General features: G+C 42.2%; 1 protein-coding gene across 1 annotated transcript in view; it reads left to right on the top strand.

Annotated features, from left to right (window-relative positions):
* The window catches only part of LOC140554718 (tyrosine-protein phosphatase non-receptor type 14-like), a 65,883-nt gene that overhangs the window by 33,987 nt on the left and 5,270 nt on the right, over positions 1-26,626 (top strand). The window contains exons 4-19 of the mRNA XM_072678015.1: positions 2,880-2,977; positions 5,208-5,275; positions 7,618-7,688; positions 8,123-8,210; positions 8,469-8,557; positions 10,753-10,840; positions 11,628-11,710; positions 11,847-11,898; positions 13,970-14,039; positions 16,385-17,739; positions 19,214-19,471; positions 21,091-21,234; positions 23,533-23,751; positions 24,643-24,771; positions 25,631-25,865; positions 26,091-26,254. Coding sequence (XP_072534116.1) covers positions 2,880-2,977; positions 5,208-5,275; positions 7,618-7,688; positions 8,123-8,210; positions 8,469-8,557; positions 10,753-10,840; positions 11,628-11,710; positions 11,847-11,898; positions 13,970-14,039; positions 16,385-17,739; positions 19,214-19,471; positions 21,091-21,234; positions 23,533-23,751; positions 24,643-24,771; positions 25,631-25,865; positions 26,091-26,254 — 3,211 coding nt within the window. The remainder of the gene's footprint in view (positions 1-2,879; positions 2,978-5,207; positions 5,276-7,617; positions 7,689-8,122; positions 8,211-8,468; positions 8,558-10,752; positions 10,841-11,627; positions 11,711-11,846; positions 11,899-13,969; positions 14,040-16,384; positions 17,740-19,213; positions 19,472-21,090; positions 21,235-23,532; positions 23,752-24,642; positions 24,772-25,630; positions 25,866-26,090; positions 26,255-26,626) is intronic.

Here is a 26,626-nt window from a genome sequence, read left to right on the forward strand (position 1 = left end):
TCAACTGTTTCATCTCTCTCTCGCCTGCATTTTTTCTTCTATCGCTTTCTTCCCTTTACTCTCTCTCTCTCTCTCTCTCTCTCTCTCTCTCTCTCTCTCTCTCTCTCTCACACACACACACACATACACACACACACACACATTTCCTCTTGCTTTCTTTTTTCTCTATCTTCTCTAGCTTTTTTATTCTTTACGCTCTCTTGCAGTCTTTCCTCTTGCTTTCTTTGCCCTCTCTCTCTCTCTCTCTCGCTCTCTCGCTCGCTCTCTCCCTCTCAGCCTCTTTTATTTCTATTTCCCTGACCTCTCTTCCTCTTCCCTCTCTCTCTTCCTTTCCTCTCTTTCTCTCTTTCTCACACTCTCTTTTTTCTAGATTCTTTCTTTGTTCTGTTTTGGAAAGTAAACTCCCTTTGGTATCTCTCTCTCTCTCTCTCTCTCTCTCTCTCTCTCTCTCTCTCTCTCACACACACACACATACACACACACACACACATTTCCTCTTGCTTTCTTTTTTCTCTATCTTCTCTAGCTTTTTTATTCTTTACGCTCTCTTGCAGTCTTTCCTCTTGCTTTCTTTGCCCTCTCTCTCTCTCTCTCTCTCTCTCGCTCTCTCGCTCGCTCTCTCCCTCTCAGCCTCTTTTATTTCTATTTCCCTGACCTCTCTTCCTCTTCCCTCTCTCTCTTCCTTTCCTCTCTTTCTCTCTTTCTCACACTCTCTTTTTTCTAGATTCTTTCTTTGTTCTGTTTTGGAAAGTAAACTCCCTTTGGTATCTCTCTCTCTCTCTCTCTCTCTCTCTCTCTCTCTCTCTCTCTCATTCTTTTTTGAGCTGTTGTTTAGTTGGAGGTTGTAATCTATCTCTGCACTGCATCGCTAACCTGTCATTACACGGTGAGAAGGCCATTCCATCGCCACGGCAACCCTTTAATTAGCGAGCCTGGGCCGCCGCCCCTCTGCTGGAGGCGGGGTCTGCGGTCCAGATGGGGCGGGGCATCCGGGCAGCAATGGAGTGGGTTTGTTTCAGAAGACTTACAGAAACGTTGAGAAAATGTTTACGGCACGCGCCGACCACCTAACACTACCAAACAAACAGGACACCTCAGCACTGTCTGCTGACCTCAGCTGACCACACACAACAACACTGGTGGGGAGGGGGGGGGGGGTGATGAGAGACAGGGAGAGGGTGTGTGAGAGAAGGAGAGAGAGAGTGACAGAGTGAACGTGTGGAAAGAGAGGTGCTTTCCAGACTGTATTTATGTTGTGGTCTGGAATAATCGCTGCCAAATTTGTGTGAGAATGTGTGTGTGTGTGTGTGTATGTGTTATAGAGAAAGAGAGAGAGTGTGTGTGTACAAGTTTGTACATAAGTAAAAGCACTAATTGTGGGGGTTAGTGTATCTTGTGTAATATGTGTACCTTTGCGCGTTTTGGTGTTACTCAAGATGCCGGAACATTGCTTTGAGGTAGATTTGATTGCATTCAGCCACGATGATCAGTTCTGTCACTCCAACTCATCCCAATGTATTAGTAAGCGCTCCATCACTCCAGAGAACCCAGTTCCACTGTTCCACACCCCAAAGATGGGGAGCTTTATACCCCTCTAGCTGATGCTTAGCACGGTTGGACACATGCGTACCTGCTCCAGCAATGGGTGCACCTAAAAGCAGCCTAGGGTGTCTGGAAACTTTTGGACGTATAGTAATAGAACTTGAATGCGTGTGTGTGTGTGTGCGGGTGTCAGAAAGTGACTTATATTGTTTAGCTGTGTGAAGACAGTGTGCACGTGTGTGTTTGGAAAAGGAACTTGTGTTTAGTTGTAAGAGCTGGAAACAATCACATGGTAACCATAGCAACAAAGTGGAAAATCCAGCAGCTGAAAGCAGTCAGCTGGAATACTGGAACGCGTTCTGGGAAGACAGAACTCTTTTACCTCCTCTCCTAGGTCTGAGCGTGCTGGGGTAACCTTTCCACAAACCTTTTAACTGTGTGTGATGTTTATAGTCATATAGTCCATGTTCCATGTTCATTAGAGGTGGGTTAGGTAGGGGTGGGGGTTCACACAGTGTATGGACCACCACACGGCCTATTTCAGTTGTTTTCAGTAGGACAGACACAATGTGCTTGCAGCATTGTGGTGTATGTGCCCTTGTTTCTAGTGGTTGGGGGGACAGGGGAGGGGGGTCCTGTCTGAAGGTGTCCTATGGTAGCTGGCACCAAGACATTACAGCTAATTATTGAAGTTGTGAATAGTATCAGTGAGCCTTGGTTGCCCATGACCCTGTCACTGGTTCTTCTTCCTCTGAGCACTTCTGATAGGTACTGACCACAGCAAACTAGGAAACCTGCCTGATCATCACAATTTGCCCCAATTTGCCCCTTGTCAAAGATGCCCAGATCCTTACGCCTGCCCATATCACTTACTGTGACAACAGTTCTTCTGAGAAGCTGAACTGTTCTTGTACACCGACAGACATTCTGACAGACTGACATCGCCATATGCAAGCTTTTCAACTTAGATCTTTTGCTCCCAGCTACCAATTACAAGGTGATATTACTGGTGTGTCACTGGAGTGTTCATGGAAAAGTCATGCTCACAGATACACTATATGGACTAAAATATTGGGACACTGTGTATTCTCAAATCAAGGCTATTAAAAAAGTGCTCATCCTGCTGTCTAGCTGTCTCTACTAGATTTTGGAGCATTGCTTTGAGGATTTGATTGCATTCAGCAACAGGGGTGTTAATGAGGTCAGGATGTCGGATGATCACCCCCCCTAGTGTTAGGGGTCCATGTAATAACACATAAAATTGTAAGCACTGGTGAAAACTGTGACTTCTGAGGTTTAAACATGTTCCTGCCTCTGTGTGTGTGTGTATGTTTTAGGTATCAGTACTACCTGCAGGTAAAGAAGGAGGTCCTTGATGGCCGTCTTCACTGCAGCATGGAGCAGGGCATTAGGCTTGCCGGCCTTGCTGTGCAGGGTGAGTATTTATGCGTGTGAATTTTTCAATGCACAAAGATTCAATTTAGGAACCGATTCAGTGCATGGGGATTCCTCAGATTTCACAGTTAATTTTTTTTTATATTTGCCTGAGAATTTTTGCTTTTGTACCCCTGTTAGTTGGGGCCCACTTTAAATTAAGTGTCACCGCAGCAATACATGTAATAACAGTGTAATGACTGGTATTCACTGTTACATATGGACAGTAGTAACGATTGTGTTTGACTCTTGGTATCACACAACTGTATTTGAGTATCTGGAACAGTGTATTCTCGTTTATGTGGTTATACATGTGTAATAAGATGAGGGTAATTGTATTCATGTATGAATGCATGATGTTCCTGTAACAGCTATTGAGATTGGCACACTGTAATTCCAAGAGTCAAAACTAAAGTTTGATGCATATGTGTAATTACACAACCTGTACTACTGCGATGCACCTGTAACAGTGAATACATCACCAGTAGTTCCAGCACTTTACATGCACTGATAATATGTAACTACACAGTTATTACAGACACTTCATATAAAGTGGGACCATTAGTTCTGATCCTCTTAAGTTACAAGAAGGAGTCTGATACATATTTGGGTAATGACCTCCGAGTAGTTGCTGTGCTGTACTGTAAGACTGCCAGATTTCCAATAATCTAATAATAATAATAATAATTAGGTGTATCACTTTTAACATCCCAAAATCAATACAGTTGAATTTGCCTGATCAAAACAAATCAGCACATGACACATTTTTAAACCCCTATATGCACACGTGTGTGTGTGTGTGTGTGTGTGTGCATGCTCCTGTATCTGTGCATGTGTGTGTTCTTGCTGTGTGCCGGTAGTCCTGCCTAATATGGCAGTGTATTTGGAGGAGACAGAGCAGAGCAGTTATCCACTTCAACCACTATCAGGGTCCTTACACACACACACACACACATATATATCTCCGCCACATTTGGCTTGGGCCAGCAACTCAGGGGAATGTAAACAATGTAAAAAGAGAGAGAGAGAGAGAGAGAGAGAGGAAGAGAGAGAGAGAGAGAGAGAGAGAGAGAGAGAGAGAGCCCAAATATGTTGCTTATGGTCAGCGGTCAGTGTGTCCTGCTGGACAGTGCTTATCTTATCTTGTTGCTCTCTTTGTAAGACATGCACTCAGGGAATCACCCTCACACACCTCATGGGACCAAATCTGAGTTCATCTGTTCACAGTGAGGTGTGAGGGAGTCACAAAGAAAACCGTAAAGATAGAAGACAGAGACCTAACGTAAAAGACAACAATAAAGAAACTATGAGAGCAATATAAAGAGAAAGATACAAGGAAGACAGATGTAATGAAAGAGAGTTTCTCTGAAGATTCGGATCAGATCACAGGTTTTAAATCATGGATCAGATCATTTTTCAGATCAGAAAACTACATGAGAGACAAAAAAACACAAAGAGAGAAATAAGGACAGACAAAGAGAGTGAAGTGGACAGAGACAAGGAGAGAGGTAAGGAGAGAAAGGCAGAGACAAAAAGAGAGAATCTTGAGAAAGACAAAGAGAGGATGACAGAAAGAGAGACAAAGACAGAGAAACAGACAAAGTCAAGGGGAGAGAGAGACATAGAAAACAAGACAAAAAAGCAAGAGACATAAAGACAGAGACATTAGAGAGAAAGACTAAGAGACAAAAAGAGTCATAGAGAAAAAGAATTTTGAGAAAGACGAGAGAGAAACAAAGAAAGATACACAGAGAGAGAGACATTAAGGAGGACATAGACATGAGAGAGACAAAGTAAGAGACAAAGAGAAATAAACATGAAAGAGACAAAGAAAAGGCAGCGAGACATTAAGAGAACAGATACGTGGGAAAGACAAAAAAAGAGAAAGAATGAAATTAACGTGAGAGACAAAGAAAGACAGAGACATAAAGAAAGAGACAACGACAGAGACATGAGAGAGAAAGACATAAAGAAGGACAGTGACATAAAGAGAGAGACAAAATATGAGCAGTTAAACAGATTTCAGTCTTATCTGTTTTCTCATGTGTAAGTATGTGTAAGTACGTGTGTGTGTGTGTGAGTGTGTTTCCTATATCCTTAACAGCACTACAAGGCAAGCAGTGACGCTGTTCTGGATATGCACAGAGTAAAATAGGCCACAGTTGGCTGAGCAGAGTAAATACGTTGTAATTGTGTTTGTTTACATGCCGCTCTCTCCTGTCTCTCTCCAGCGGACTTTGGAGATTTCACTCAGTATCTGTCTCAGGACTTCCTCAGGGAATATGTGCTGTTCCCCGTGGTAAGTCTCATGTTTGTGTGAGGGAGTGAGTGTGTTTGTGTGTGTGTATGTGTGAAGAAGCAGCCTCAGGGTCCGCATTCCTTTTGCTCTGTTATTTCAACATACCTGTGTGTCAGGTAAACACTTTTAGAAAAGAGGGGTTCATTCCACAGAAGGAGAGAGCAAGCAAGGGCGAGACAGATGTGGACAAAGAGAAAGAGAGAAAGCAGGTCTCTTTAAATATAGTCTGACACAAAAAAAGCATAGGCATGATTTATCACTGACCCCCAGACGCAGTCGAGCAGCCAAGACATGTCCGATATCTGAAGTTTGCTTCCCTAGTTTTTAACAGGAGATGCTAGGCTAACGTTGCTAAAAAACGCTGGACTGAGAGTGTCACCAATCTCATCTTCCGCTTTCATGCTGGGTCACTTATGTGTTTATAGACCATATGAACACAGGGGACACCTGCTCATCCATTGTTTCTGCTGCTTTTGTTGGAGTAGCTGTCTCTACTGTCCAGGGAAGGCCTTCTACTAGATTCTGGAGCATTGCTGTGAGAATTTGATTGCATTGAATGACAACAGCGTTGTCTCAATGCTGGGTTTACGTTTATCTGCTCCACAGAGTCCTATTACAAATCTGTGTCAGCAATGTGTGCGGCTTAAGGTAGCTGAATGCATTCATTAGAAGGGGTGTCCACAAACATTTGGACAAGTCATACCGTGTGACAGTCCAGAGTATGTTAGCTTGTTAGCCTAGCATCTCTGGTTCTAAACTAAAGGAGCACATATCAGATACCAAATGCGTCTTGGCTAATCGACTGCATCTGGGCTCAGTAATCCATCATTTATTCCCTCTTTCCCCAAGATGTAATCGATCAGCTAAGACATATTTGGTACCTAAAGTTTACTTTTTTAGTTTTAGACACCAGTACAGCCCAAATCCAGACTTCAGTGTGGCTGCTGCTGCTGTTTTACCTAGCTACACACTGTAGTCCGTGTTTCTACATAACGCTTTAATGTCATACAGTGTCAGAAACCCCATCAGCAAGTCTTTTAGCCTGTGTTTCTCAAATCAGATCTGGTAAGATGACTGACTGCACTTTATTTGCAAGTGATCGGATTTACGCGTCCGGACATTGCAGGCCCTAACAAGCTTCTGTCATACTCAGAAGTAGGAGAGATGGGGGTCACTCTGGATTTGGATGCACAAGACACTTTGAAATCCGATTTGCGTAGTGTCCAAAGTGTCCAGACATTTCAAACCACCTCCAAATGTGGCTTGGGTTCGATTTGCAAAAAATGGATTTCATGTGTTTTTTGGCTGTACAGACTATCAAAAATTTATCTGGATACAATCTAGATCAGATTTGGGCTGTATGTCTGAACATAGCCATAGAGATTACTGAACAGTTGGGTTTGAGGTGAGTGTGGAGGGATTTAGGCATGCAGGTAGCACCATGCTTACTGGTAGGGCATAAACGTCTGTTACTTGTTAGCCTCGTAATTCCAGTGAAACACTAAAGAAGGAAGCATGTCTAAAGGACTACATTTAAGGTAAAGGCAAAATTGTTGTGTTTGGATTTTCTTTAAGAAAGGCTTTTGGAATGTTGTCATTTTAGCTAGATTGTGTTAGTTGTGTAGTCTGCCTGATAACCTGCTTAGTTGCTCACCTTGGTTGTTTCGGGTTGGATCCATGTGAATTGTTGAGGGGGGTAAATTTCCTGGCCATTACTAACAGGACTTAGTTGTGCTTGGATCTTCTCTCTTGGAACTGCTCCTCTGCTTGGGTGTATGTATGATTGAGCACTTTTGGTATTTTGGATAACAAAAAAAGCCTTAAAAAAAATCTAACTTTCAAAAATCTTGAACTGGATTCAACACCCCACCCTCCTGCCCAATTCTGTTTTAAGGGCAATACCACAGTATTTTCAGAATTCTAAATCAGTTATTCAGAGCAGGTTTGGTGTGAAATGGTTCTTTACAGGTTTCTTTACAGTGGTGGATGCTAGGAGCTAGGGGTCACCATGAATACAACACAAATCTAGCCATTTTATGTACTATCCCAACCCACCAGACAGAGTCACAGAGCCTTCAAAGTGGTTGAAATAGTGTGATATCTATAAATGTACCTTGCTGCCACAGCTCTCATCATCTAGAACGAAGCCTCCCACCCCAAACTCACTCTGAATAACTTTGTTTGCAACCATTTAATTATGCAGAGCATTTGACCTGTCAGGGGTGTTTCTCTGTAGGGTTAATCTGACTGGCTGCCTCACAGTCTATTGTTTAGGCATTGTAGATGTTGTTTGTGTTCAGTCTTGACATGTTTAACGCATTTTCACACTGTCTCTTCTGTAGAACTGGCCTCATGTGGACGAGGTGCTGGAGGACTGGACTCAGAAAGTGGCCGAAGAACACAAAAGTCACTAGTAGGCAGTTGTTTACTATGGAATAAAAAATTTCAGATCACTCTCTTTTTTAAAAGATTCACATCATGGAAACTCAATTTTCCGGACAACCTGCATACAACAACAGCAGCTTGTTTTGCTTTCATGGTGAACATAATGACCATGAACACATTTACATACAACCAGCATTTGTGATGTCGCAACCATGAATGTGATTTGAATCAGATTTCTGTATGATTTTAATCTGAACAATTTGTTTCATATATTTTGGAACAGCATATATTTTTAGAAACAGCTGATTTACAGGCACAGTCACAAAACCAGCCTGTTTCATTCTGAGAGTTAAAGAGAGGTTAGAAAATGAATTAGGAGTATTTTCAGTCCATGAAACCACAGAAATCTAATATGTCTTTAGCGTCTCTGTGAGCTAAACCGTCCTGCTGTGTGTGTTCCAGTCGGATGCAGCCAGCAGAAGCGGAGCTGCTCTACATCAAAGAGGCGGAGAAACTGGACGGGTTTGGGCAAGAGAGCTTTGCAGCTAAAGTAAGTACATCCATGAAGATACACACATACATACACAAACACACAGACTAGCATTCAGACATTTGGATTCAGAGTTTTAAGGCATATAAAAGAAACTGATTATAATATGTGCTAAAACATCTAAATTAGCTTTTGAGTTGAGTAAATCTTTTAGCTTTGTATTAAAACTGCATTCTGTTTCCAGTATAGATTTATCTACACGTTTGTGTTTGTGTGAGTGTGTCATTAATAAACATCCTATTGATGTTTTAACTCCAGGACAACTACACTAATGACATCTTCATCGGTGTGTCCTTCATCGGAGTCTTCGTCAAGCACAGGAATGGGAGGTCCATCATGCTGCACCGGTGAGACTGACATGACCACTTATCTCAACTTTCTTAAAGTGTATTATAATTATAATTAGAATTATGTTATTGTTATTGTATTATTATTATTATTATTATTATTTTACATTAATATAACATGTCGGCTATTTAGATGCAAGCTCATAATTATTATTTATACAATTAATTACATTTACATTCAACTTATATTCTTTATTATAGAGTTTTAAGAATAATTCAAGTATTGTGCTAGTTTTAATTAATTGTATGTACTTACATTTTTATGAATGTTACTTACATCATTATTAATGAAAGTAACAGCAAAAATCACACAAAACAATTATAGTATAATTTATATATCATTAATAATTATATAATTTATATGATATTATGATAGAATTTATATCATAAATTTGCTGATTAAGAGAAAAGAAACCCTATAAAAATCAGTACCTTCACTCCAAAAACAACTCCTTATACACTATATTGTGAACCCCTCCTATTGCATGCATTCCGCTACTTTCAGTTGCTCCCATTGCTGACACAGATGTACAAATGCACACACACAGCATGTCTGTGTACTGCCAATAAAATAGTAGTCTCTGGATCAGATAAACATAAATCTATTGCCATCATGCCTAATACCAGGCAATAGAGCGGTCTAAAGCCCCCAGCGTTGGGCTGTGGAGCAGTGGAACTGTTTTCACTGCAATGATGGTTGGTGCTCCATGCAATACTTTTGGAATGAGTTGGGGAGTTGGGGATAAGGTGAGCTTGTTGCTGAATGCCATCAAACACTCACAGGAAAATCTAGTAGGACGTCTTCCCTGGACAATAGAGACAGTTACTCCAACAAAAACAGGATAAACATTTTAATACCCTTGATTCTGAAAGAAACAATGAATGAGCAGGCGTCCCAATACTTTAGTGTAACGTATTGTCGGGTAATGCTAATAACACTGGCGAGAAAAGCTAATTACTGAAGCCTGTTTCCGTTATAGCTGGTAATAGCTGTAGTCAAAGGTTAAAGTGTGCTACAGCTGTACTAGATGAAACGGTTGGCTCAAGGACACCTGTAGGCTTCTTGTGTGAGCTTTGGAACTGGGATTCAAACCAGCAGCCATATGGACTCAGTTTGCTTCACAAGCTCCATGTGGCCAAGATTTCTGACCTTTGACTTCTACAGGGGGGTCTTCACCTCTTGACTTCAATATGTGTTGTTTGGTTCTTGAGAAGTAACAATTGAATATCCTGCTTCACTCAAGCTGAATAATTTTAACTGTGAAGGGCTCTTGAAAAAAAAGAGAAGCTCTGCTTGTACTGACTGGTTTACATCACCGAGACGCCACCATCAACGGCCACCTAGCTTAGCAAAGCATAGCTTTTAACACTGTAAGAAAAACAAATAATTTTTTGTAATTATTCCTGAGTCTTACCAGATTGCTTCGCTGTCCTCTCTAGGTTCACTTGGTGTAGTGAGCCTGGTCGGTTGTTCCCCCATCTCTGGTTGACCTTGCATTAGCTTTTAGTCTTTTAGCCACAAGACATGATCCCTCATCTTCCATGCATGGAGACCTGCAGTGATGTTGGCTCCAGCTGGTCTTAGCCTCATGAAGCAGTCATGCTTTTAGCCTTCATTAGCCTGATTTCACTAGTGGGCTGTATTTAGGTTAAAGTCTGGGGCCAAAATAAAATGAGCTAAAACACTGTAATTGGCCCATGTTACACCTCTGTTTTGGTTCTGCTGCAGTGAAAAAGCATTTGAGGTTCACGGTTTTCCACTTTTATGTACCAAACTCTCATTATTCAACATTATTCAACCAATATAAATACAGTTTGACATTTTAGGGCATAAAGTAGTATATCAGCTGCTCCTTTAGTTTTGCTGTAATTCTAATGTAGCCATGGAAGCTCACACCCCACCAATTAACACAATCACAACCATGTGGACATGTTCAGTAAAGTCCAATGGACTTGCTTATGTGGTTGCTGACACTCTATGGTGTACAGGTATCTACAAACATGGACAAAAGTACAGATAACATTCAAGCCTCTTGATGGCTGCTGCTGCTGGTTTCAGCTTTGTGATGTACTTTTGCCCATCGTTGTAGATAACGGTCCCAGTCCTAATCGTCAGTAGCACGCTCAAGGCTGTGCATCCAATCTCAGATTTGGAAGGTCATGCCGACCAACACGTCTCACTTCCTCTGTTGCAGATGGAAGGACATCGGCACCATCGGGCACAACAAGTCGGCCATCACTGTGGAGATAACCAGCAAAGACGACACCATCATGTTCCACACGGTGAGTGTTTAGACTGCATGCTCGCCAAGGTCGTCCCACGGGAAGCGTCGGGCTTCAGAAGCCTCTGATCTGAAAAACAAGCCCAGGGGGGACTGCTAGCTGCATTCTTTCTGTGCGGAAGAATGGATTACAACTTAGAAAAGGGACCAAAGCACTAATGACCAACCTACTTTTAATATGCTTGTAATTTCTCATTATTTTCACATTCATAGTTGGGTATATATTTAGAATTGTTACATTCATGGAATGTTACATGGGATCAGTTTCAAGCTTTGCCTAGGCATGTTCATATGCAACATTGAAGGTTTTGGAAAGAGTTTTCATTCTATTCAAAGGTTAAAATAATTAGCTAACACCTGTCCATCTTGTCCACTGTGTTGGACTGTAGTGTTGGATCCCATCACCAAGTTCTCCGGCTGTCCCCATTGGAGAGATCAAGCCCACACCTCAGTTTAAAAAATAGAAAACTGCAGACTTATTGGCTGTCAGCTATGGATGTCAACTACAAACAATTTTTTAAAAATATTTACAAATTAGCATGTTTTAGGTACACAATACCAGATAACAGTGCATGTGTAAAATATTCCAGTACTGCCATATGTCTGCCACACCTCAGTTCATATGCTAATTAAACCTTAGAGGAAGGGTCATAAAGCTCTCTGTTTTAACTATGTTCTTGATTGAAGTTGGATTTGTTGAGAATAGACATCAGCGAGCTACACAGTCTCGGGTTCCTGAGTGGAGGCTTAAATTTCAAAGCTGTTGTCGTTTCTCTTTTTGTCATCAGGAGGACATGGAGATGGCCAAATACATCGCCCGCCTTTTCACTGCCAGACACAAGTTCTACAAGCAAAACAAAATCTGCTCAGAGTGAGTCCACTTCAAACCCTACACTCTCCTGCCCACCTCTCCCTCGCTCAAACTCTGTAAACACTGTTGTCTCCAGAGTCTGCATAGTGGATCTGCTTAGAATGATGGCCTTGTGTTCTGTTCTTGTTTCCTGCAGGCCGAACCAATCTCCAGTCACCATAAGAAGAAGACCTACCTGGAACAGGCTGGTATGCGCCCTTACCTCAGATCAGTCCTGTGTTTTTGACAGAGACAGAATCAGTTGCAACACTTCACAAATAGCAGCATGTTTCATGTAGCATAATTCACTTTCATTACTTAGTTACGTTAAGTGATAAACTCAGTGTATGTTACTCAGCATCAAGAACTCTCAGGTGATACTTTTTAAACTTAAGCCCACAATTAGACATGTCCAGTAGAATAGCTGAGGAGCATTCATGTTGGACAGTCCTGAGCTTAGGGCCCAAGTTATCTGGCTAACTGAGAAATCACATTTTTAGGACATTTTTCATGTAAATCAGTGATACACTGAGAGCACCCTCTCACCATCTGTTTTATATAATTTCAATCAAAACAATAATGCATTGTTTCATTTGCTGGTAGCCAGGTACCAGCTATCTAGTGTGCTAGCTAGCAGACCATGTAATGTTAACCTACTGTGCAAATTATGCAGCTTAGCTGCTAATCTAGCTAAACTAGCAAAATAAGCAAACATGGGGCGTTGACTTTAATCACTTGATTTGCTTCATATTACTGTTTTAGGCTTTACAGAAATGATGTTCCATAAGTCTCTCAACCTTCAACTTGAAAAGCAGCCTTAGATTTGTGCCATAGTTAAACATTCAGCTTCCAAGCACACCATTGTTCAAGCTTTGAGAACAGCACACAATATGCATTTCTCTTCATGGTCATTTTTAGCCGCTGGCCATTCAAAGCCTAGCATTATTGAGTGGCCCTTTGGAATTTCCATGTCCACCCCACTCTTGGCACTTGGTTAGACTTTTAAGACTTATCTGAAGCCTGTGCCTAAACACCAGTTTTATTTATTCATTTACTTTAGTTAGTTAGTTAGTTAGCTGAAGGACCAATTTGGTGCTAACATTGCTTACAATGAATAAAGGCAAACGTCTGCAGATATGCATTATGGACATCCTGCTTAATGGTAGACCGGTCTGAGGGCCGTGTTGAAATCCCAGTTCTTTTTTATTCATTCACTTCTTTAGGTACCTTGGTTGGTTGTGTAGTAAGGACCAGACAAAACACTAACTATTGCTAGCTGCAACAGATTATCCTTAAGAAAATGACATCATGCTAACTGGTGACCAATAGCTTCTGCACATTGTTACCCTAATTAGCTTGTTAGGTTGGCAGTTTCTTTTAACTGCCAGTGTACACCAATCAGCCGCAACATTAGTCACTTCATCTTCATCTACAGTGGCCTCTGTCCTTGGTGGATATATTAGGCAGCAAGTGAACAGTCAGTTGGTGATGTGTGTGTGTGTGTTTGTGTGGCAGGAAAGTCTTGTGGGGTTTTTCTGGTATGCAGTGGTCAGTACCTACCACAAGTGCTCCAAGAAAGGTCAACTGGTGAACCGGCAATAGGGTCATGGGGACTTAAGGCTCATTGATGCGATCCATGAAGGCCCCCCTCACAACTTATAGGACTGAAAGGATCTGCTTGTCAGGCAGTTGGTGCTAATTTGATGGCTGATTGGTGTAAAATAAACACAATCTTAACAATAAACAACAAGGTAAACATGTTAATTTGAACATGAATAGGATCATTTGTTACAGAATTGCATTTGTTTTTTCTGTTGGTATCAGCCCAGGATCAATACTGGGGATGGAACCAGTGCAGTAATGGTAAGGAGTGTAAGGGAAAATGTAAAAGGCCTGAGATCAGTGGCTCTGGGCAGTCAGAACTGGAGGGACTTTGGTAAAGCTCTATATAAAGCACACTCTTTTTCCTTCCCTGTGCTTCCAACAATGCAGCTAAAACAGGCACAATGGCCCTCAGTGCAAACGGCCGTTATGGCCCTCCTTAGGGCCACCAGTATACACTGGGGACGCTTTAACATTAAGTGTGTGTATGTATGTGAGTGTGGGTGGATGGTGCTGTTTTCAAAGGACGTTTTCAGAGCAAATTAAACTAATTATGAAAATATTTCAGTACATAAAATAAAAATAATTATATGTATTATAATTATATGTGTAGAATGAACCTTTCTCTTTTTCCCCTGTTGTTTTTCCTCACTCCCTAATTTCTTCTCCGTCCCTCAGCCCAGGCCGCAGTCGTGTATTCTGCACTCCCAGTACGCCGATCACTATCAGGACACGCAGAGTTCACAAGGTAACATAACACACCCCCATACATACTCGTAAACATTGCTACAGGAGCTGTCTCCACATGTGTACACTGGTACACACTCACCATAACGTCTGAAACCACTTCCTGCTGGCATTTTGCCACTTGACGTGATTGTGAATTCTGTAGTCCTGAGACATGTGTGGACAGTTTACCACAGATGAGCCAAATCATTATGTCCACTGCAGATGATGCAAATAGTGTTCATTATGTCGTAGTCACACAAATGTTTAATGGTGGTTACGGGAGGAATGAGTCAGAACACAGTGCTGATGCATATAGAGGGGTTGCATAGCGGCAGACTGGTCAGAGTCTTGTTTTCATGTTGACTTTACAGATACCATCTTCAGAACTTATAAGGGGAAGCTGTTTTGGTCTTGCCCATTCCTGGTCTCAGTCTTCACTTTGTCTTGCCTGTTTCTGCTCTCTAGTCTTGCTTCTTCCTAGTCTTGGCCTTGCCCATTCTTGGTCTCAGTTCTGACTTCGTCTTATGTGTTTGTGGTCCCAGCGCAGTGTTCACTTGGTTCATTGTCTTAGTCTTGATCTGATCTTTCCTGTCCCTGGTCTTGGTCTTGACTCGGTCTTACCCATTCCTGGTCTCAGTTTTTTGTGACCTCAGTCTTTACTTGGTCTTGCATGTTTATGGTATCAGTTTTCATTTTGTTATACCCGTTCTTGGTCTCAGTCTATACTTGGTCTTGCCTGTTCCTGGTCCTGGGCTTCACTTGGTCTTGCCCATTCCTGGTCTCAGTCTATACTTGGTCTTGCCCGTTCCTGGTCTCAGTCTATAATTGGTCTTGCCTGTTCCTGGTCTTGGGCTTCACTTGGTCTTGCCCATTCCTGGTCTTGGGCTTCACTTGGTCTTGCCCGTTCCTGGTCTCAGTCTATACTTGGTCTTGCCCGTTCCTGGTCTCAGTCTATACTTGGTCTTGCCCGTTCCTGGTCTTGGGCTTCACTTGGTCTTGCCCATTCCTGGTCTCAGTCTATACTTGGTCTTGCCTGTTCCTGGTCTCAGTCTATACTTGGTCTTGCCCGTTCCTGGTCTTGGGCTTCACTTGGTCTTTCCTGTTCCTGGTTTTGGGCTTCACTTGGTCTTGCCCGTTCCTGGTCTCAGTCTATACTTGGTCTTGCCTGTTCCTGGTCTCAGTCTATACTTGGTCTTGCCCATTCCTGGTCTTGGGCTTCACTTGGTCTTTCCTGTTCCTGGTTTTGGGCTCCACTTGGTCTTGCCCGTTCCTGGTCTTGGGCATCACTTGGTCTTGCCCATTGCCCCTGGTCTTAGTATTGACCTGGTCTTGGTCCCAGTTTTATTTCTGTGTCACCTTCATAGGTCTTGACTACATACACACATACTGTGGTCACTGACTCACAGCACAGGGCTGTGTTTCTCGTAGCTGGTTGAGACTAGTCTGAGTCAGATACATCTCTCAGTTCTTACTGCACTTACTGCACATAGTGTGTTCCCTTACATAACCCCCAAACACACACACACTCACACACACACACACACACACACACAATTTTCTTACACCTTGAAGTCAGCTCTGTAATTATTTTGTTTTTGAACTGTCTGTTGCTGAAGGCAATTAACCCACATACATGCGCACGCACACACACTTCTTGCTATTTAAAATGACAAGGCAAGTAATGTTTCACAGGCAAATGAATGAGGTTTGAAGCTGACTGGAAGTCAAGATCTGAGGAAATGTGTGTGTGTGCCAAAGCCTTTTATTTATATAATGTGGTTTGCACTACTGTACAGTACTATACTGTCTTTTTTTGATGTGTGGCTTTATTAATTTATTCATTCTTAGCCCTGCATGCATGTACAATTGCACTTACACTGTAATTCAGCCATCAGTTTCAAATCTGTTTAAGAGGATGCAATAAGAATGTCTGGCTTCTCTAAAGATTGATGAGCATGTTTGGTGAGCATGTGTGTGTGTGTGTGTGTGTGCATGATTTGCAAGCACTGTTATCAAAGGGCACATATCACAGAAAATGTACATTTTCTTGCTTTGTAAACATGTCAGGTTGTTAGATTGCGTGCCCAGTCCATGCAGCCCATAAATGGAAACTAAGCTGCAAGAACAGCCCATTCTTCATAGCTCTGTCAACCTCCACCCTCCACCCATTCACGCTACAGTTGTAGGCAGTGTCAGCCTGGATTGTTTTTTCAGACAATCAGAGCAGAGCTTAGCTGAAAAATGGCCATATACAAATGTAATAGTATATGTTTGACATTTGGCATCTTTAAAAATGCAACATGACCATATATAGAACAGGCAACAACGTAGCGTCTTTTTCTCTTTGTCTCTCACCACCTACAGATAGCATCTTCCACGATGACCCATACTATAAGTCTGAGACGAGCCTGGTGGAGTTTGGCTTCCGGAATGGTCCGATGCCCAATGGCAGTATGTGCAGCAGTCCGAGCGTGAGCTCCCTGAACCGCTCTCAAACGTTCATCCACTCTTCCCCTATGTCGTCCAACTTAAGCATTCCTGGCAGCGAACTGATGCGTCCTGACTACATCCCCAGCCACCGGCACTCCGCCATCATTGCCCCGTCCTACCGGCCCACTCCGGAATACGATGCTGTGATGCGACAAAAACGACGCTTACTGCCTGCCACGCCCTCCTCAGACTGCCACAGCCAGTCACTGCGCAGCCTCAACATAAGCAATGCCTATGCGTACCGGCAGCCTGAGGCTCTGGTGTACAGCCAGCCAGAAATGAGGGAACGAGGAGTGTACCCTGGGCTTTATGGGGGAGGAGGAGGAGGCGGTCCTCAGCCTGGGTATGGACCTCCTTCAGGGCCTTCTCCCTCCCACCCCGGACCTGGGGTCATCCGGCCTGCCACGGGTCAGCCAGCTACAGCCGGAAACGGCATCTCTCACACAGTTAGCACACCTGAGCTTGCCAACACCAAGCAGCAGGCGGTCAATGGAAGAGCCAACGACCAGTCTTATGCCGCCCATATGCTGAGAAACCACCTTTCCAGACCACCGCCCCCTTATCCAGCCTCCTTCAGGCCGGCCACAAGCACCCCGGACCTGGCCAGCAGCCATCGACAGCGCTGCATGGGGGGCTCCAGCCCAGAACTTGTCACACGCAAGGTTCAGCTGTCCGTCAAGACCTTTCAGCCAGACAGCTCAGCCGTGGTGGATCTGCAGTCACTGCAGGAGGTCAGCGAGCCGCTGACCGCAGCCAAGCGTCGTGCCGCATTGGCCAAGCGCCACAGCATGGAGGTTGTGGGAGGCATGCGGGCCATGGAGGCTTTAGTCATGAAGGGAGCTAACGTAGTTCTGCCTCGCAGAAACACGCTTAGAGAGCAAGCCCCACCTTCAGCCACGCCCCCACAGTCCCAGGCCCCACCTCCTCCTCCTCAGCCGCCCCAGCTGTCCGAGGTGACTGTGCAGAAGTCTGAGCACCAGGCGCAATCAGCGGCTTACCAGCACCAGAAAACATTATCCAATGTCACCATGCTGATCCACAGCAGTGAGAGCGAGGAAGACGAGGAGGAGGAAGAGGCCCCTGAACTGGACGTTCAGATTCCCGGGCTAAACGAGGACATCAGCGCTCAGCTACAAGCAGCACTGGCCAACATCCCGAGCAAACCTCCTCCTGAGTACCCTGGCCCTCGCTCTAGCAGCAGCAACATCGCCCTCAGACACCACAACCAGGTGCCCACTTCATTACACCTTATTAGTGGTTATTACTGGAGTTTGCCTGGTAATTCATTTTTATTGTATTGTCTATTGTCACAGGGGTATTGTAACAGGGATATCAGAAGAAGGCAATAATATTGTTAACATTGTATGGAAGTAAATGTAAAATAAGAATTTACAGTCATTTCTACTGGTATATTCATCCAGAATAGACCAATAGCGCACAGAGCAGCTACAGTCTTCAAACCATAGAGAAAACTAAAAACAAGACAAAAATAGAGATACATGTTTTTCATTGGATTTGCACCCATAACCCAACCATATACATAGACCATAGAGATTTTCATAAAAAATAAACCTTTAAGCAGGCAAATAACCATTCAAGCATTAATATTATCTTTGGGTTATCATGGTTTCACCTCCAAGTACACATATATAACCATGGTAATTCAGAGAACCATTTGAATATTGAAAAGTGTTATATCCACCTTTTCAGACCTATATAGCAGTGGTTCCGATTCCTGGTGCTGGAGGATACAATACACACTACTTTCATCTCAGAAAGGGCTTGTTAATGATAAGGCATGTAGAAAGCAGGGTAACCACTGAAATGTGCAGGACAGGGGGTCCTCCAGGACTGCTATAGAGAACCCTTGTGTAGATGTATTCCTAGTTTAACAACTGCGCTATAGCTGTCAGTGCGTTGTGACTATGGTTTTGTCATAGTAGAACCTTTTTTGGTGCTATTTAGAACAAGGGCGTAAAATTGGGTAAGGACAATAGGGACATGTCCCTACCATGTCCCTAGCTCATCAGTGTCTAGTAAGTGTATTGCGGTTAACAGGTCTCTTTCCCTACCACGAGTCCCGCCTCCCCGACCCACAACGCTAACACGACTGACTTTGGAGTTTCTTGCTAACGTGTGAGAGGCTGTGGTTGTAAGAAGTGCCAAAAGCTCTTTCAACTAGATGTGCACGTAAGCTGAGTGAGAGACACCATCCAACAATTGTGTGGCATAAGAATGTGTCTCGTCTTGATTCAGTAAGGGACAGTGCATTTATTTTTAAATGAGGAATGATTTTGTAGGCTGTTATAGCTACAGAACTGGTGGCCACCCTACTGTTTGGCAATTAGCCATATCTATAAAAAAGTCTTTAGATGCTGCGAAGCTGTGATTAGAGGTCTAGGTCTCCCATAAGGGCCCCCTGTGGACCACTTTTATGTCCCTACCAATGTCAAAATCAAACCCTTTAAGCCTTTAATGTTGACTCATTCTTGAAAGGTTGAATTATAATGATAACAATAGAAAAAGCATATACTATATATAAATATAAATATATATAGATATATTTTAAATAATTTAAAATGTCCATAGTTCAATACAGGACCATTTCTTTTATAAATAATTTTTTAATTGTTTACTTTTGTGTGCTACTTCATTTAATGCATTACAAGTAACAGTTGCAATAACAGTTCTCTGTTGACGCAGGACCGCAGCCGTGATTCTCCAGAAGCAGTCCAGGGGCAGGCTTATGTTGAAGCACAAGCAGGAGGGCTCCGAGCTGGGCAGAACGCAGCCAGCGGCCCCCAGGTCGGCCTAAACGGAGCTACTCTGGGGCCTTCCATCTCCGAGCCTGACCTGACCAGTGTGAAGGAGAGAGTGAGGAAAGAGCCGGTGAAGGAAAGGCCAGTGTCTGAAATGTTCTCTATCGAGGACAGCATCGTGGAGAGGGAGATCAGACAAAGGGTGAGGGGGACTATCAGTGTTTGTCAGTGTGTGTCAGTGTGTGAGAGAGAGAGGTTCCACCGTGTAGAAATCTTCATTTATGGATTAGATTTACTTGTTTTCAGAAATTGAGATTTTTTGAGCGATGAGATTTCATGACACCTAACATCTGCTTGATGTTAGTTCGTTTTTTTAACAACACTGCATATTAACAATATTCCTTTCCAGTTAAGGTTACATAAAGGTTATAGTGAATAATACAATTGTATCTCTTGTTTAATTGTATCTATGTTTAAACCATCTTTGAGCTGACAAATCTGTCAAATCATCGCTGTTCTTCGTACCAAGGACGACATTCTGAATTACATGTAGCTGAGTGCTGAATGTGTTGTTAGTATTAGCACACTTTTTAACATTATTTCCTACTTAATTGAAAAGTTACAGTGAGTAAATTCAGTTACAAAAGACGTTTGGGGGGTGTCCACAAATGGAGCACATTCCACCAATGAATGATTATCTGTGTCTTTTCCTTGCTTTGCTTGAATTCAACACACAGATCTGCTTAATGTGTGAGTGTGTGTGTGTGTGTGTGTGTGTGTCTATAAGCCCTTGTTGCTCTGTAAGGTTAGAATTATTCCAGTTGTGTTTTTTCATTTTATTATAACATTTATTCTAGATATTACAGTATTTTTTTTAAATATGTAAAATATCTTATTTCAATAGTAATTCCTCCGTAGTTAATCATCTTCCATAGTGTTTATCATTCTGGACACTAATCTACATGCTTCTTGCTGATGTTTTAAAGCATTTAATTGTACACCATGAGCGTATTAGAATGTAATCTTGTTTGCAACCATATCCATGGTTTTTTTTTTTTTCTGTAAACAGGAATTCTAAAGAATCTAAGCATTGGAGCACTAGGGTGTACGTGTGTATGTGTGTGTCTATTATTATTGTTGCACATTGCTTTGAAACTGTATTTCATGTTCAGACCTGTCTGTGTTTTTGACGCTCCCATCATTGGAGCTTCTGTCACTTTATTGTGTGTCCACACCACACCTATGCATGGTATCTTCATCACCATTCAGGACAGTGTATGGGGTGTGCAGTTGTGTGTTTTTGTGTGTGTGTGCATGCGCTGGTCAGTGCCTAGCGGTGTTGTTTTGGCAAGTAAAGGACAAGAGCTTAAAATTAGCCGAGATTAGGAACTATAATCCTACAGACAGGCTCGCAGAAATGAGGTCAGAGTATAGTGAGAGAAAGAAGGATAGAGGCAAAGAGAGAGAGAGAGAGAGAGAGAGAGAGAGAGAGAGAGAGAGAGAGAGAGAGAATCAGCTCAGAAGGTGCCTCACCTCATTTTGCAGCCAAACTCTGAAGCACCTGCTATTCTTATGCCTTTGAGAGAGCGAGAGCGAGAGACAAAGAAAAGGGCAAGAGAGAGAGACTGAAAGAGAGAAATTTAGAGATCTAGCGAGAAAGAGAAGCAGAGAGAGAGCCTCTGCATGGGAGAGAAAGAGAGACAGAGTGAAGGGAGAAGAGAAACAGAGAAAGTGTTAATAAGGTTTAATAAGCTGTTAGTGTGTGTGTATGTGTTGTTGATGTGTGTGATAATGACAGCTGGTTTCTCCTCTTTGATGAAGACCCTGGAAAGGCAGAAGCTTTCGGCCGACTCAATGAAGAGGCCTCTGATGATGGCCGCTTTGAACGGACTGTACGTGGCCCGCATGCCTGTACCGGAAAACCCTCACGAAGACGCCTCCAGTAAGGCCATCACGGACGAACGGGTAAGACAGACACCACACACACAAAATTAAAATGTAGGACAAATGAGGACAAATGCCTACAGCCACAGGTCCCAATCGTTAGGAGTTAAGATAATTAGTCCACAGCACAGGAGTCAATTAGCATTAAACCACTGAGATCAGGTTGCTTTCATTCATGCTTTCAATAAGATACATTTTATTATGATTTATATGTACATGTTCATTAATGTTCTTCTAATATACAGTATGCAGTACAGTACAGTATGTCATATAACCATAAAAATCTCTCCCTATCAACAAATCCTGATTGGTAGCATAGCCATTGTAAATAAATAAATAAAGACTATAGGAGATATATATATAGTGTTTGTGAATTCTGTGTATTTTATTTTTATTACGTATCAGGACATAGAAAGCATCTGTCCTTAGCAAGTTAAAATTAGGTGAAAAACAAACACACAACAGATTCCATTGTGTCATTATGTATTTAACAAAAACTAGGCAAAACCGAAACGCCATGTGTGAAAACGTAGTACATCCCACAAGTCAAACCACCTTCAGCGCCAATAGCTAGAAGTAAACGTTTTTTTGTCTGACTTTATCAGTCTCTCACAAAATGAAGACTGAAGTTTGTGGGCATTCATTTATGCGGTTGGGTTGGATTAGGTTGGGTCTAAACTTTGACTGGGCTGTTGCAATTTCCTGGTGTGTTTGGGATCTTGTTGCATGGCCCAATGTTGGCCAAGCTTTAGTCGTTGGTCTCACATTTGACATACAATCACCCCTCAATTTGTAGTTGGGAATAGGCTAAACTATGATGTGGTTAGGATACAGCTAGAATTGTTTATTTTATATGGTTATTTTATCTTTATTCAACACAAAAAGGATACCAGAGACAAGAGCCTAGCCTGATAGAAAGCTGCTAGCTTGTTATTATTTTCCACTGCATCATTTTAGGACAGTTAGCGAAGTCATATGACTGTAATGTGATACTGGGCTTTCTAGAACTAATGTTCGTTATTTGGCTTGCCGAGTGGCATCATCTAATTAGACAGACAGCCTGTCCTCAAGTAGCTGCCCCAAAGTATTTAAACTTTAGTCTCAACTTCAACATGCCTTTTCAGAAGTGGATCTAGCCAGACCATGGAATCTCACGCTAGTGACTACTGTGTCAACATCAGAGGTTATTTTGTCCTTTTAAGGTAAACTAGGTCAGGCCCATCTCAAGGACAGTCAAATGTATGTTTTCTGCCATTTTTATAGGATCCTTCATCGTTACTGCAGTAATTCTGCCTAGTTTCAAAGTATTTTTCACATTCAGTTTTACAGTAAATACTTCAGCGAGTGAGTAAGGGAACAGGAGAAGAAGTTGATGAGGGAGTGAGTTAGCGAGCGGGCATGCAAGATTGTGTTTGAGTTCATGTGGGATGCCTGCGTCTCTGGGCCATCGAGTGTTTGGTATGTACGGAATGTTTCTGCAGAGAAATGAGAAATCCCCTGTTGGCAGGGAAACCCTTAATCCATTAGAAAACCCTAAAATCACCCAGAAAAAGCCTCAAATCCCTCAGAAAACCCTCTATGTGGGCATTACAGCATGTGAGGGCTTCACACAAAGGGGTCGAGCAGGGGAATAGAAGACCGTCTCTCTTCAAAGGTGCTCTATGTGAACAGTTTCCTGTTTGAAAGTCTAAAAAAAGACGTCAATCCAAAGGAAGAAGAGGTCAGATAGATGTTTTTGCACTGAACGTGCAAACGTACAAGCAGGTCCAGTAGACCTGTAAGTTATGTTCAGAGGCAAGTGTACAATGGTGTGTAGGAAAGATCTAGTGACATGTATAGAGACAGAAACACTGCATTAGACACCACTGGGGGCACTCACTGTGTGTGTGTACTCACTGCCCCTAGCTCACTAGTGTGTGTGTGAGTGTGTGTTCACTACCACAGATGGGTTAAATGCGGAGGACACATTTCGCTGTACAGTGACAAATACGTGCACCTTTACCTTTAGCCATGTCATCCCTATCCGTGGGTCATTGGGTGGAGTTTGATCCCAAGGTAATCCAAAGGATCATAATAGAATCAATGCAGTGATAGACGTCTGTTAGCTGATGTCACAGAAATGGCAGGAAGGGTTCTCCTTCAAGCGTGTTGAACTTTCAAATAACTTTGCTGGTGTCACAGCGAGTGTTAGCTAGTGAAAAAAAGACATGTGGGCAAGAATACTGGGTGATTTTTAGGGAGTGGGTCATGTTGATGTGCTGTTGGTTTTACATGTTAAAAGAAAATTAAGCTCTCTCTCTCTCTTTCACTCTCTCTTAGTGTAAGCACCTGGAGCTGAGGTTGGAGGAAGAGCGTCTCTTCACTGAGTACGAGCAGATTCTGAAAAAACGAGCAGAGTGTACCCTCAGCACAGCCGTGATGCCTGAGAACTCTGAGCGCAATCGCTTCCGAGACGTGGTCCCATACGAGGACAACCGCGTGGAGCTGGTTCCAAACAAAGAGAACAACACAGGCTACATTAACGCCTCGCACATCAAGGTGGGTTTTAGAATATCATTTAGAGTCTTTCATATAGCTTAAAGAACGTCTGTTAGATCGTTTTCTGAGGTTGGAAAAAGTAATGACCACTTGTGATAGCAGAGTGAGTGCAAAAGTCACAATATGCCTCCAGAATTTTAGTCCTGATAGGCACAGTTAACTGAAAAGGACTGAGGGGCTAGTTGTAAAAGTCATAAAAATATGTAATAAACTGATGGAAACACAGGTGAATCAAATGCATTAAAATAAATATAATTTGTTTTTATTGTAATAATCAAACACACTCATGATGAGAAAAGCTACTGTATCGCACAAATATCATCTCATCTTCCTGGTGACTGTGGAGAAATTTGCAGATGGTGTTGCTATGGGACCACGAGAAGATGACTAAGAGCATGTTCTATTTAAGTACATAAAAGCTTTGTTGAATATTGAATTATTATTATATTGTTTTGCTCTCTACTATTAAAGCTATTGTTTACTATAAACCACAATACTGAGAAGCAAAAAAAAAGACCCAGACCATTATAAAAGTCTCTACTCAAAGTCACTCTACAGCTTCACAAACTGCAAGTGTCTTTTGAAATCATGCCCCAAATGCTGCCATTCCTCTACTAGCATTAAACAAGTTAGCCTTTAACTATAATATGACATTAATAAGGAATAAATTACCAAGTATATGGGAATGACACATAACACCTATGACATTAGAAATATTTATGGCAGGCTACACTAGTTTACTTTGAGCAAGGTGTAAAGCCACAGGTCCACACTGAGCAGTGTGTAGAGCACACTGATTACTAGAGGTTTGGTGAGATGAGGCTGCCCTCTAGTGGTTATTAAGGGAAGCTCCATTCCTATGTGTGTTTTTCTGTATTTTTGTGTTTGCAGATGATGATCAGAGGCGAGGAGTGGCACTACATTGCCACACAGGGGCCTCTTCCCAATACTTCCCATGATTTCTGGCAAATGGTCTGGGAGCAGGGGGTCAATGTCATTGCCATGGTTACAGCAGAGGAGGTATGATATGTGTGTGTGTGTGTGTGTGTGTGTGTATGTGTGTAAAAGTGCCATGCATACACCCCTTACCCTTAGGCCTGTAAGAATGCATTTATTTTTTTGTTTTATTTATCACTGTTGCACAAAAACCTTGTATCTCTAAAATGCCATCTTTAGAGAAGCAAGACAAAGCATTCAATGGAAGCATATTTAAAACCGTTTTATTCCAAGTCATTGTGGATCATTTCTATTGGTGCATTTGTCAGGAAATCTCACATAATGTAAGTAAAAACTGACAGATTCTCAAAAAACAGCACAATAAGAGATACAAAGATTTTACTGACTGTAATGTGTCTTTGTTAATGTATGTAGTTCCACGTGTACATTAGCACACATACATACAGCCCCACTATCTTACTGTGTAATGCAATAAACCACTGTATACTCGGTGGCCACTTTATTAAAAAACCCTAGACTGTAGCCCATCTGATGATGTTTGTGTTATCCTCTGGCACTTCATCAATAATCAGTGGCATGTTGGACAAGTTGGTCAAGAATTTGCTGTCCATCACCACAAATGATATGTATTGATTAGAAGTAAGGCAGATGTTTCTAATAAAGTGGCCAGTGAGTGGAAGCACAAAGTAGTTTCTCTAAAACAGGCCACTGTGAGTGACATGGTACCATTATAGTTTAGTTTATTCCACCTTGTTACAACTTTTTGTTACTTTTTATTTATTTATGTATATAACATTGTATGTAAAATATTATATATATATATATATATATATATATATATATATATATATATATATATATATATATATATATATATTATTTTATTATATTTTTTTTACTTTTGTTGTACTTTATTTTGCAGGAGGGAGGTCGCTCTAAGAGTCACAGGTACTGGCCTAAACTAGGCTCCAAACATAACTCTGCTACACACGGCAAGTTCAAGGTGACCACCAAGTTCCGCACAGACTCAGGTTGCTATGCAACAACAGGGTTGAAGGTTAAGCACCTGCTCTCCGGTCAGGAGCGGACCGTGTGGCATCTGCAGTACACGGATTGGCCTGAGCACGGCTGCCCAGAATATGTACAGGGCTTTCTCTGTGAGTTCATTCATTCATTCATTCATTCATTTATTTATTTATTTATTTGAAATGAAAGCAGTGGGATCTTATACCCACCCACTTAGCATGCTGCTGGGTCATCACACACTCACTTAAAATCTGTATGGACATGTTAAGTAATTCCTAATGGACAAAATTTAGGCTTAATGCCAGTTCTGACCATTGTCCCCTCCTGACTGTTGTCCCCTATTTTTTTCTCCTCAGCATACCTGGAGGAGATCCAGTCTGTGCGTCGGCACACGAACAGCATGCTCGACACGTCAAAAAGTCCAAACCCACCGGTGGTGGTCCACTGCAGTGCAGGCGTTGGCCGCACCGGTGTGGTCATTCTCACTGAACTCATGATTAGTTGCCTAGAGCACAACGAGGTAAGACCACTCCCAGCCGACATTCTCAGTTCAGTCTTTGCTTCGACCTCTACATTATCATCCATTGTCCATCCGTAGAGATGCTCTAGAGTACAGTACAGTAGTTCCAAGTGTTTAGTTTCATGGTCATGCTGTGTTTTATAAACATGTCAATACTGGTAATTAGTATTAGTAGTGGCTCATTTAGCTCACTTAGTTCTTAACTATTAATAGCTTGGCGTGTAAATCATAATGTAACACATGGATCACATCTGAAAGTTAAAGTAGCTGACTATCTAATTAACACTGGCTGCCTGGTAAATGTGTAATGCTAGCAAAAGACTTGAGTTTTTTTATTTGAACACTTTATCAGCTAACATGTCCATGTGGGGC

Source organism: Salminus brasiliensis, chromosome 1 (genome assembly GCF_030463535.1).
Source record: "Salminus brasiliensis chromosome 1, fSalBra1.hap2, whole genome shotgun sequence".
Lineage (NCBI taxonomy): Eukaryota > Metazoa > Chordata > Actinopteri > Characiformes > Bryconidae > Salminus > Salminus brasiliensis.